At 51.8% G+C, this 12,387-nt stretch overlaps 4 protein-coding genes across 4 annotated transcripts; 3 read left to right on the top strand and 1 right to left on the bottom strand.

The window, feature by feature from the left end:
* Positions 1 to 279: 279 nt before the first annotated feature.
* On the top strand, positions 280 to 3,947 carry PENARI_c002G04969 (uncharacterized protein; the record flags this gene model as incomplete). The annotated part of the gene is made up of 8 exons (XM_022627478.1): positions 280 to 516; positions 566 to 1,342; positions 2,297 to 2,436; positions 2,499 to 2,628; positions 2,681 to 3,244; positions 3,296 to 3,454; positions 3,524 to 3,725; positions 3,784 to 3,947. 8 exons carry the CDS (start codon positions 280 to 282, stop codon positions 3,945 to 3,947), a joined length of 2,373 nt encoding a protein of 790 aa, XP_022492929.1.
* A 380-nt stretch (positions 3,948 to 4,327) lies between these two features.
* On the bottom strand, positions 4,328 to 5,592 carry PENARI_c002G01686 (cysteine synthase A; the record flags this gene model as incomplete). Its single annotated transcript, XM_022627249.1, has 2 exons — positions 4,328 to 5,325; positions 5,373 to 5,592. The coding sequence occupies 2 exons, from the start codon at positions 5,590 to 5,592 to the stop codon at positions 4,328 to 4,330; spliced, it is 1,218 nt and encodes a 405-aa protein (XP_022492578.1).
* Positions 5,593 to 5,680: 88 nt separating this feature from the next.
* On the top strand, positions 5,681 to 9,182 carry PENARI_c002G09636 (condensin subunit YCG1; the record flags this gene model as incomplete). The annotated part of the gene is made up of 2 exons (XM_022627805.1): positions 5,681 to 7,741; positions 7,806 to 9,182. 2 exons carry the CDS (start codon positions 5,681 to 5,683, stop codon positions 9,180 to 9,182), a joined length of 3,438 nt encoding a protein of 1,145 aa, XP_022492282.1.
* A 1,027-nt stretch (positions 9,183 to 10,209) lies between these two features.
* Positions 10,210 to 12,322, top strand: PENARI_c002G04703 (putative RNA binding protein (Arp); the record flags this gene model as incomplete). The annotated part of the gene is made up of 4 exons (XM_022627460.1): positions 10,210 to 10,365; positions 10,461 to 10,518; positions 10,589 to 11,295; positions 11,393 to 12,322. 4 exons carry the CDS (start codon positions 10,210 to 10,212, stop codon positions 12,320 to 12,322), a joined length of 1,851 nt encoding a protein of 616 aa, XP_022492507.1.
* Positions 12,323 to 12,387: the final 65 nt, after the last annotated feature.

Here is a 12,387-nt window from a genome sequence, read left to right as displayed (position 1 = left end):
TAATTGATTCTTCCAGAAATCATGACATCCAATTTGGAACTCGGAGAGGAGGATACTGCAAGTGAGTGCGGGGTTCTCCACTCGAGTCAGCTTCGGCGTCGGCTTAGCCTGCGGCTATAGATGGCCCGGCTATAGATCGGAGCGGAGGTCATCAGCCTGTCTGGTTCAAAGTGGCCAACGACAAATATTAATGGGATGTTTACCGAGGAAAATAAGATAAATTTACAAGCCACGCTACGATATCTACCTGACACGTCTAAACTCTTTTTTCTATTCACGATGGCACCTGCGATATGCGCTATTTCCCAACCCTCAGGGTTGGCTGCGAAAGGCAGCCACACCACCTTGAAAGAAGACCAATATGGACATTATTTTCCACTTAGTCCAGATGCTTTGAAGCTGGAATCCAATTTCGGACCAATGGTTTCCGAACAAATTGGATATTTGCAGCCAACAACCGTGGACACGCCGATCGAAGTCATGCAAGAAAGATTCCTCCGTGATGGCTATCTCTTCGTAAGTGAGATCCTCTCGTCCTTCGTTTGCTGGGCTGAGAGATGTACAGGTCAAGGGATTGCTTCCGAGGAACGAAGTTCTCGAATGCAGAGAGGCATATTTCCAGCATATGGCTCCTTCCGCCCTCCTCTACCCTGGAACAAAGCCAGTCGACGGGATCTACTGCGGTGCTGATAGCCGCAAATACCTTCCACCCGGTAATCTTCGCCGTTTGTTTGGCCTTCAAGGAGACGCGGAGTCAGACAAGTACGTCGAACTGATGATCAGCGCTCATGAATCAGATTTCTATCTGAAACTCTGCAACATTCCAGAGCTGCGTGAATTTGTACGCAAATTCACCGGTTGGCCCAAGGAAACAATGTTACAGCGGACTATGTTGCGTGCCTTCACGCCAGATAGCGAGCTGACTCCCGTCCACTTTGATCAAATGTATCTTCGAGCCGGACCACCAACTAGTCTGACAGCTTGGGTTCCCATTGGTGACATCTCACTCGAAGGTGGCGGTCTCATGTATCTCGATAGGTCTTCTGATATCGGACAGAGAACCGAAGAGCAGTTCGCACGCAATGCCTCAAACTTGACAGATGAGGAGCGGGTTTCTGCTTTCAATAAGAACATGAACGATGGTGGATTTCTCAGCCGTGATACAGTCAAATACGGGAAGGAATCTCAGCGGAAGTGGCTGATCACCGAGTACGAGGCAGGAGATGTCATCTTTCATAACCCATTTATGGTCCATGCCAGTTGCAAGAATATGGATCCGGATAATAGAATCAGGCTTGCTACTGATCTGCGGTTTGTTGACTCGGACAAGCCATATGATAAGGTAAGTTGGTCTAGTTTTGATATCTGTGCGTGTTGTCTAATGAAATGCAGAGGTGGATGAAGACTTATCGACCTCTGGATGGCTTATGAAGAAGATATACGTTGCTCTTTGTAGTTTATGTGATTTCTCACTCTCCTGAATTCCAATCCACTTTTTTGCTTAATCTTGAGATCTCACTGGCATTGTATGTCTCTTGCGTTACAGCTCCGGTAGAATATTTTTTTTTTTTTAAAAAAAAAAAAAATACCTGAAGTCTTGTATTTCCTAACTTCCTTGATTCTTTTTCTCCGACAGACTTCAATAGATTGTGATGGCGGCACTTTGGGGATGGAAGGCTTTGCTTCCCCGAACAACCATAAATAGGCTATACCCCGCCTTATTCATCGTCGGGTTTCCATCAATAGTCAAGTCTCGGCGCCCGTGGAAACTGGAGAAACTGGGGTAACCTGGGGAAAGACAGACAACTCGGAAGACCATCTATTGCCGAAGAGAAGAGGGGCCACGCTCGAACACAGTGTTACTGGTTAACATAAAATCAGTCCTTCGGTCTCTAGATGAACCCATTTTCCATCTTTCTAGTCTTCAAACTCGCTACAACTCATTATGCAACTGCTTCGAAAGATTTGGAAGAATGAAGCGATTCGGTCAGACCCGCCGGAAATATACAATGCCCGGGTGGTCATGATCAGTTTGGTGGTAGGTTACCTATATATTCGTAATGGTGATCCTCCACCTTAGACCAAAGCTCATGCATTCAGGCTTGTGGCGCGTCTTTACTATTTGGGTTCGATATGGGAGTCATTGGGGGTATATTGACCATGAAGACATTTCAAGTGTAATATACCCATTCGCAGATTCGGTATGATTGCTTACAGTAATAGGGAATATGGTCTAACTGATAGAAACCCTTCTGTTTTGGCAAATTTATCCTCGAATATTGTTTCGGTGATCCAGGCTGGCGCCTTTGCTGGCGCTCTTATCGCCATGTGGCTCGCGAACCGCATCGGCCGAAGATGGTCCCTCATCTTCTCTTCCGTAGTCGTCATTATTGGTGTTGCTCTTCAAGCTGGCGCCTCTGGCTATATTGAGGCTTTGTATGTTGGGAGGTAAGGACCACGATACCAAATTTGAGACTTGTGTTGACGACCACTACTAGGCTTGTTGCTGGTATCTCTATTGGGATTGCAAGTACTGTGTGCCCACTTTATATCTCAGAAAACGCACCAAGGGGCATTCGTGGTCTGCTCACTGGGCTATATCAACTCACCCTTGTTTCCGGTCTAACAGTGAGCCCACCTGTATCCTTCCATTTTCTATGGAGCTAAAAATAACACACAGATTGCATTCTGGGTTAACTACGCCAGTGAACGACGATTGACTGGGAAAAAGCAGTTCATCATCCCTCTAGCTTTGCAGGCTGTACCAGGAGTCATATTGTTTGTTGGAATGTTACTGGCAGATGAGTCCCCTCGATATCTCGCCCAACAGGATCCTGCTGCTGCCCTGCAGGTCTTGGCCAAACTTCGTGGCTTGCCGGTTACACACGAGTATGTTGTGGAGGAGATGGCCAACATAACGTTCCAGCTCGAGGAGGAGAGAGAGATTTTTGCGACCTCTTCACGCTTCACAATCCTGAAAGAAGCATTTTGCATCAAGTCCTATCGTCGACGGTCTATTCTGTGTATTACTTTGATGATGTGGAGTAACCTTACAGGTACTAATTCTATGACATACTATTCGCCAAGTATCTTCGCAAGCATTGGCCTGTCAGGGGCGTCCGTTGGGCTGTTTGCAACTGGGATCTACGGCATTGTGAAGGTCATTTGCTGCACTGTGTTTATCATATTCGTTGTTGATTCCTTGGGCCGACGGCGGTCTTTGCTGTGGACTGGAATTGCGCAGGTATAAAGCACTTTCGAATGGATTTAATCTTTTTGACTAACATGTGACAAGGGAACTACCCTGTTTTATGTCGGTTTCTATATTCGATTTAATCCTCCGACTGAGGGTCAGTCCCTCACGGCATCGGCATACATTGCACTAGTTGCAATCTATATTTTTGCAGGCGTTTACCAATTTGGCTGGGGCCCTGTTGTCTGGTCCTATTGCGCGGTAACTAAGCCCTTCTATCCGTGTGCAAACCCCTTTTCAACATGACCTAATGACAGCTGTCTCTCATAGGAGATTCCTTCGGCTCGTCTTCGACCGCTCAATATGGGTATGGCAACAGCATCCCAGTGGCTGTTCAATTTTGTTGTAGCCAAAGCTACACCAAGCATGCTAGCAACCCTTGGCTCGAATGGGTATGGTACATTCTTTGTTTATGGGTGCTTCTGCTTTACCATGGTTATCTACACATGGTTCTTCGTGCCTGAGACTAAAGGTTTGATCTATATATACCGATAAAGAACCGCAGCATGTTGGCTAATATAAAGCCATAGGTCTGTCGCTTGAATTCATGGATGAGCTTTTCGAAAGGGATACGGTCCGTGGCAAATTCATACCGAGTCGGGTATTTCATGCCACCGATATGGTGTCTAAAGGCCTTGACGATAAAGCCAAACGGTCTGTGGACCATATCGAGACCGTCGCACCATATCGTTGATAGCTCTAAGTAATAGAGGACGAATTACACTGGGCATATTGTGATGTATCTTACATAGGGGTGGTATATTGCTCAGACTCAGCGAGCGAATCAGGGCGCTCAGAGCATGCTCAGTGAGCAGATCAGTGTGCTTGTGTAATGCTCAATGAGCGCTCAGGGGCGTTTTCAGATCTGCTCAGTGTGCAACAAGCGGCCGCTCATGTACTGCACCCTTACAGCAGGTATGGAACGTGATGCTTGCATCACCATTACAAGAGGGCTAGGGCCAAATTTTCGCTTATGCTTTGCTTGAATTGGCTCTTAAAGTTATGGTGACTTATTGATTTACAACTCATGCTGAATATAGTGAAAGGATACATTTTATTTAAGCTATACACAATCTAAGGCAACACAATGTACTTCTCCAAGTGCTTAGGAATGGAACCACGAAGGTTCTTGCTCTCGAGCCAGGTGTTAGAGAACAGGCGGTCGGCGTACCGGTAGGCACCGTCACAGAGAATGGTCACAACGGTGTTGCCCTTGCCCATCTTCTCGGCCACCTCCTTGGCAGCTACAACATTCATAGCAGAACTGGCACCGAGGTACAAGCCCTCTTCATCAAGGCAGCGGTAGACCATCTCGATGGTCTTCTCGTCACTGATGTTTACCGAGCCATCAAGCAGACCGATATCGGGCTGGAGGTTGTCGGTGACACGGCCCTGGCCAATACCCTCGGTGATACTGCTACCAGAGCGGTCGATAAGGGTGCCGCCGCTCTGGATATAGCTGTGCAGGACACTGCCAGGGGGGTCTGCCAGGAAACTCTTAACCCGGCCGTCACTGACTTCCTTCAAATAGCGCGTGATACCTGCAAGAGTGCCGCCAGTTCCAGTAGCACAAGTGAAGGCGTCGATCTTGCCGGCGGTCTGCGCCCAGATTTCGGGACCGGTGGTTGCGATGTGGGCTTGGCGGTTGGCAGTGTTGTCGAACTGGTTGGTCCAGACTGCGTTATCCAATGATTCAGCGTGTCGGCGGGCCTGATGGTTGTAGTTCTGGGGGTTGTCAAAGGCCACTGCAGGGACTGGATACACCTCTGCACCCAACAAGCGCAGCAGGTCAATCTTGCCCTGTGACTGGGTGTTGGGCATGTAGATCACGAGCTTATAGCCCTTAGACCGACAAACGTGTGCGAGACCAATTCCGGTGTTACCGGCTGTTCCCTCGACCACTGTACCGCCTGGTTGGAGTAGACCTTTTTCCTCCGCATCCTTGACGACGAAGAGTGCAGCTCGGTCCTTCACGCTACCGCCGGGGTTCTGGAATTCGGCCTTTCCAAGAACATTGCAACCGGTCTGCTCAGAGAGCTTCTTCAAGCGGATAAGGGGGGTGTTGCCAATTGCTATGCAAGTCAGCGCCAGTCTTAGACATCTCATGACCTATACATACCCTCGGTCAATCCATTGACAACGCCCTGGGCAGTTGACACCCTAGTACAGTAGGCAGTGGACCCCTCTGTAGCAGCGCGCACTGCTGTAGTGGCGAATCGCCTCACACTTTGACGAAACATCCTGTGGTGAATGTAGGAACAGTGTTTCTGAACTTCTGATCTCGGGGAATGACGAGCTCCGATGCTCGGCGTCACGTGCTGCTTATCGTTATCGCCCATTTTGGGCTGTTTGTTTACCGCCAAGCCCGCTCTCTCCTTTGGTCCCGCGATGCTTTTTGTCCTCTAGTTATCCCTCAACCCATACACCATGCCTGGGAGAGTCGCCGCCCGTTCGACATCTGCGACGACACGACGGTCGTCTGCGCAGCCCTCTGCATCTGGGCGCGCTGGCTCCGTAACTCCATCATTTGCGATCCCCGAAGAACCCGCAGAGCCATCAACCCCCACTCTACGTCGCGATGTGTGCTTGATTTTCGCGGACGCTCAGCGCTCCACAACCGGTCACCGCAAGCTCGTTGTTCGTTTGCGCAAGCTGCAAGAAATCTGCTGCGGTATTGCCCAGAAGAAGAATGGCAAGAAGGACAAAGACCAGGAACTCGAGGAAGCGCTGATTCCTGGCGAGGAAACACCCGCCGAGAAAGAATTCAATGTGGAAGTGGGCCGCTGCATGCTCCGTATTCTCACCATCAAGAAGACCGAGCCTGTTGGTGACCGCATCCTGCGCTTCCTGGGAACCTTCCTAGGCCATGCCTCGGAGAAAGATACTGAGATGTTCGCCTCTGTCGACGACGAGGAACAGAACCCCGAAACCCCAACTGCCCGCTTAACTTCCAGCCTCGTTGCATTGATGGTACCCATCCTAGGTGCCAAAGACAAGATGGTCCGATTCCGCGGTACCCAGATTCTCGCTCACATTGTCAATTCGCTCGAGTCCATTGATGACGAGCTATATCATACCATCCGGCAGGGCCTATTGAGGCGCATTCGCGATAAGGAGGCATCCGTCCGTGTGCAGGCAGTTCTTGGATTGGGCCGCCTGGCAGGAGATGATGGAGAGGACGATGGAAACGATGACAACTCCACCGCGCTCCTTGAAAAGCTGATTGAAACCATGCAAAACGACACTAGCGCGGATGTTCGGAAGACCCTGCTCACCAACCTTCCCCTCGCACCCGTTACACTTCCCTACCTCCTCGAACGCGCCCGTGATCTCGATGCTCCTACTAGGCGCGCACTCTACTCCCGCCTTCTCCCCACTCTGGGCGACTTCCGCCACCTGTCCCTATCTATGCGAGAGAAGCTTCTTCGCTGGGGACTGCGTGACCGTGATGAAAGCGTTCGCAAGGCGACCGGGAAATTGTTCTACGATCGATGGGTCGAGGATTGCGCTGGTACCAACAATGACCCGAATGAGGGACCAACTGGCCAGCGGTCTGAGCCTAATATCAACGCGCTCCTCGAGCTGTTGGAGAGAATCGATGTCATCAACTCTGGAATGGAAAGTGGAATTGCTCACGAAGCAATGCGAAGCTTCTGGGAAGGTCGCGCGGACTACCGTGAGGCCGTTGTCTTTGACGAGCCTTTCTGGGAGAACCTGAACGGCGAATCGGCATTCTTGCTTCGGTCGTTCAATGACTTCTGCCGTGTGGAGAATGAAGGCAAGTATGAGAGTCTCGCAGATGACAAAATGCCTGAGGTCACCGCTATGGCCTATTTCCTGGGCAAGTACATCACAAATCTTCTGGAGCGCAAGAAGGTTTCCAAGGATAGTGGCGAGGCGAATGATGAGGATGCAGTTGAGCACGAGTTTGTTGTGGAGCAATTGCTGCACATTGCCATCACCTTAGATTACAGCGACGAGGTTGGTCGACGAAAGATGTTCTCCCTACTGCGGGAAACTTTGGCTGTGCCAGAACTTCCGGAGGAGAGCACCAAGCTCGTTGTTGAAACTCTTCGATGTGTCTGCGGACCTGATGCTGCTGGTGAGGCGGAGTTCTGCAGCGTCGTTTTGGAGGCCATTGCTGAAGTCCATGATACTATCACCACTGAGGACAGCTTTGTGTCTGCCCGGTCTGAGATCAGCGACGATGCTAGCAGCCGTCAGAACTCCGAGGCTCCGGGAGAAGAGGAACCAAGACCTTTCAATAAGGAGGAAGCCAAGGCGAAGATCGTTCGCGAGATCGTGGTTAACATGAAGTGTCTGTACATTGCTCAATGTATGCTGCAGAATGTTCAAGGCAATCTCCAACAGAGCATGAACTTGGTTACCATGCTGAACAACCTTGTTGTACCTGCTGTTCGAAGCCATGAAGCTCCTATCCGTGAGCGCGGTTTGTTGTGCTTGGGACTTTGCTGCCTGCTTGACAAGGTCGGTTTCCTCTATTTATTACGGTGAAAGGAGACTTGCGCTAACATCGGATATTTCCATTTAGAACTTGGCCGAAGAGAACATGACTCTCTTCATTCATTGCTATAGCAAGGGCCACGAGGCATTGCAGGTCACCGCTTTGCAAATTCTCTGCGATATGATTACGACACATCCTTCACTACTGGCTCCCATCACCCAGCCCGACGGCGAGACAGTGACACCACCCCCTATGCAGAAGCCTTTGCTGAAGGTCTTCGCCCGAGCTCTACGTGCCAACTCTCCCAACAGTGTGCAGTCGGCAGCCGCATCGGCTCTTTCAAAGCTACTACTCACCAATGCTTTCACACCATCGGGACCGAATATCCCATCAGCAATCCAGGAGCACAATCAAAATGCTGTGGAGACGCTGTTGCTGTCATTGGTGGTTTCCTTCTTCCACCCACGTACTCGCGAAAACCCAGCACTTCGCCAGTCCTTGGCCTACTTCTTCCCTGTCTACTGTCACTCTCGTGTGGAAAACACACAGCACATGCGCCGGGTTGCTGTACCGGTGGTCCGTGCTGTCATGAACGCTGCTGAGGAGCACTACTCGCTTGAGGCCGAGGAGGACAGTGACGGTGAGATTGATGCAAGTATTGGTGAGCGTGAAGTCAAAGCGCTCATGACTGGCGTCATTGGAATGCTGTCTGAATGGACCGATGAGCGTCGTGTCGTCGGTCTCGGTGGCGAAAGAATCCTTGCTGGCGGTACTGCGAGCTCCAACGTGTGTGGATGGGTACACCTGGCCCTGGTCAAGGATATCCTCGAACGAGTCCTTGGTGTCAGTGCTGGGACTAACCGCTGCTCCCGCGAGGAACGCAAGCTTCTCTTCTCCCTCCTCAGCAAGCTTTACTTTGCTGCGCCTACAGTCCCCTCCCGGGCAGGCTCTCGCGCCCCTGAGGGCGATGACCAATTCCGAACTAGTATCCGCAGCGCTACTGGTCTTGAAATTGCCCCCGAGAATAATGAGCTTGCTCTTCAGGTCAAGGAGCTATTGGATCAGACCATTGACGAGGGTCTTGCCGGCGAAGCTTCCAGCAGGAACGCTCTTACCAAGGCCAAGAATTCTATCCTGAAGATCCTCGCCGTTGCACAGGATTCCCGTGCTGCTAGTGCTCGACCTAGAGAAGGCACTGAAGACCCCGAAAACGACGGCGCCAGTGTTCGCTCCGCCAGTGTTCGCCGGTCTGTGGAACCCACTGGTGGCATCAGTCGACGCCATGTGTCCGTCGAGCCCAGTATCATGGAAGAGGATGAAGGTGAAGATGACAGTCGTCTTACATCTGCCGCCGCCAACCGCCCCATTGTCTCTACCGAGCCCAGTATTATGGAAGAGGATGAAGAAGACGATCATGACACCAGCCGAGGGACGGTTATCAAGGAGGAGACGGGCGATGAGTAATGATCTTGGTTTCCATAGTTTGGCGTTGGCAAGGCTATTGGGAGGATAATTTAGCTGTGGTTTAACTTCTTGTACATGATGCAACGTCTGTTCTTTGTTTTCGAATACCATTATACTGTTCTTCAAGTGGCTTCTTATTTACATTTTATTTCATGTATGAACGATCCTAGAATTGTGCAACCTAACAACGTAGTAATGGATCAAATCTTTAGTCTATATCTTGGACCTTTTGGGACGGCTTTGCCCTCCAGTGAGAAACGAGAGCGTATTACATAGGTGAGAAACTGACAACGTTTCCCCATGTCTCATCCCTGCATACTCCGTATATATATAACCTCGGGAATAGAGAAATTGGGACGAATTGAGTTTCGCAGAACGTTATCCCATATTGATTGTCTAGGACTTTTCTTCCATATCAATTGAGACTGAATATGTCAGTTTAAGCCCCCTTTATACTCCTTTTATAGACTTAAGCTAGACGCCGTTGGGGCTCTATACCCCATCCACGTGATGATCCGCATTTTCTCTGACAGCAGTGAAGGAATGCGTAGAATCATGTATCAGACTTGGAGATCGCTGTCTCACCTAGACTGTATACTCTTGTAACTCCCGCAGTTTCTATAAAGCGTGCGTGTTCATACCGGAGCAGGGATCTGTGCCCGGGATGGGGTTGCACCAGGACCAGTCCGAACAGACAATTTCCAGGGGAATTGAAGAGAATAAAAGATTCGATAGAAGAGAAAGTGATAGTTGTAGTTGATGAAGTGTTGTCTGACTGGTAATCTCCGCGCCCCCGTGAGCCCCGAAACTTTTCATTTTCTTAAAACTCCACCTCGACGTCTCTTTTCTTCTTCCTTCCCCCCCCCCCCTTTCCCTTCTCTTCTCCCCCGGGCTTTCTCTTTTGCTATTCATTCCACGACTCTCTCCGGTCGTGTTGAATTTGTCTTCTGCTTTTCCCCGCAGAGACCTTTCCTCTTTTCCCCGGGCTTCTCCTGCCGCTCCGTTGGCACCGAGCGACAAGTCAGCGATGGCGGCCGTTTCAGCACCAACCCCCAAGCTGGATCGCTACATCGTCATCCACGTTGCAACCACTTGCGACGAACATGGCGTATATGTCACCAAGGACTCGGCCGAGGTGATTGAGCTGGGATGGATTCTGTTGGACAGCAAGACATGCGAAGAAGTACGTCCCCCCCCACAACCCAACGCATCTACCCAACATACACACTCTCGCCTCGGGCAGAACCCAAAGGCTGACACTCTTTCCTATTTGTTTAGCTGCACCGTGAAAGTGTTCTCGTCAAACCAGTGAACACTCCGATCACCCCGCTTTGCAGTAAGCTCGCCTTGGACCAACCTTAGCATGTATTGGTTTTGCTAGGATTAGTGGCTGACAATCGTTGAAGCGAGTTTGACCACCTTGACATGGGAACACGTCCGCTCCGCAGGTACTTTCCGGGATGCCATCACTCGATTCGACACCTTTGCCAAGGAGCACCTCACCAATAAACAATTGGAGTTTGCCTTTGTGACGTTGGACTCGTGGGATCTGCGGGTGCAGCTGCCCCGCGAGGCCCGCGACAAGGCCGTCGTGCTGCCCGCATACCTGCAGCACTCCCGCACTTTCGACTTGCGCGCCGAATATCAGCGCTGGCAGACCCACCACCCCGAGTCGCTGCCTTTCGGTCCCAGCTCGCTTTCCAACATCTGCGCTGCCCTCGAGGTTGAGCCCGTTCAGTCGTCCGCCCCGATCAAGCACAACCTGCCCTTCCATTTGCAAGCTCTGGCCCCCGCTTCGCCGCGCCGTGCGATGGAGGAATCCATTACTCTTGCCCGTGTGCTTCGGGGTCTCATCCGCAAGTCGCAGCCGCCGCAAGAACACCCCGAGATCCTGACCCGCCCCATGGATGCCCATGCTGATGTCCGGGCCTTTTTGGCAGAGCGGAGTAAGGTCCTGCATCTCAGTGGCCTGCCCCACGATACCACCCAGTCGGAGTTGGAGAGCTGGTTCACTCAGTTCGGTGGCCGTCCCATCGCTTTCTGGACCCTGCGCACACCCGATCAGCACAAGCCTACTGGCACCGGCTTTGCCGTCTTCTCGTCTCACGAGGAGGTGAGTTTTACTAGGACATAGGATCTCCCTTTACCCTCGCTGATATCCTCATGTCTTTATCTCGCTTTTCTATTCTTTTCGGCTAACAATTTCTTAGGCTGCCGAAAGCCTGTGTATGAACGGCCGAGCACTCAACGAGAAGGCCATCGAGGTTTCTCCCTCATCCAGCCGGGTTCTGGACCGCGCCGCCGAGATCCTCACTCCCTTCCCGCCCTCCAAGAACCGTCCCCGTCCTGGTGACTGGACTTGCCCGTCCTGTGGCTTCTCCAACTTCCAGCGTCGTACTGCATGCTTCCGTTGCTCGTTCCCCGCTATGGCGGCCGCTCCCGACCCAATGAACTACAACAACTACGGCTACGGCCCGCCATCGATGATGCCTCCTCACATGGGCCACGGTGGTCACGGTATGGGTCACTCGCGTGGTATGGGTGGCAACGGAGGGGTTGTCCCCTTCCGTGCTGGTGACTGGAAGTGCGGTTCCGAGGGTTGTGGTTACCATAACTTTGCGAAGAACATCAACTGTCTGCGCTGCGGGGCACCTCGCTCCGGTGCTGCAGTTGTGGCCGACTCAGCGTTCCCATCTCCGATGGATCCTCCATCGCAGTTCAACATGGGTCCCAACTCGATGACTAGCACTCCGGCTCCTGCTCCTTTCGCCTCCACCGCCGGAGGCTTCGGTGGCTTCAGCCAGCAGTTCGGCGGCCCGCCCAACAACTACGCCCTGCCCTCTGGCGGTCTAGGCAACACCCCTGGTGCCTATCCCCCTATGGGCCAGATGAACTCGGGTTACGGCTCTTCTAGCACCTCACACTCGGCCGCTTCTTTCGCCAACCCGGCCACCCAGGCCGCCTTCACTGGCGCAGACCACGGTGTGCCCTCCACCAGTGCTTCAAACGGTGCCTTCTACGGCTCCGACGGCTCCAGTGACCCCTTCGCCTTCTTGTCGAGCGGCCTTGGTGGTCTGACTGTTTCTGAAGATCCTCACTCTCGCCGCAATGGCGCTGGTGCCAACAAGTCGCCCGCTTAAATCGGGTAGAGCTGTACCTACTCACGCCTAAGACTGGGCGCTCACACTTATGTTGTCCATATTGC

Source organism: Penicillium arizonense, assembly GCF_001773325.1.
Source record: "Penicillium arizonense strain CBS 141311 chromosome Unknown PENARI_contig002, whole genome shotgun sequence".
NCBI lineage: Eukaryota > Fungi > Ascomycota > Eurotiomycetes > Eurotiales > Aspergillaceae > Penicillium > Penicillium arizonense.
Note: the sequence above shows the minus strand (reverse complement) of the source record. Positions and strands in the feature narration are given on the sequence as shown.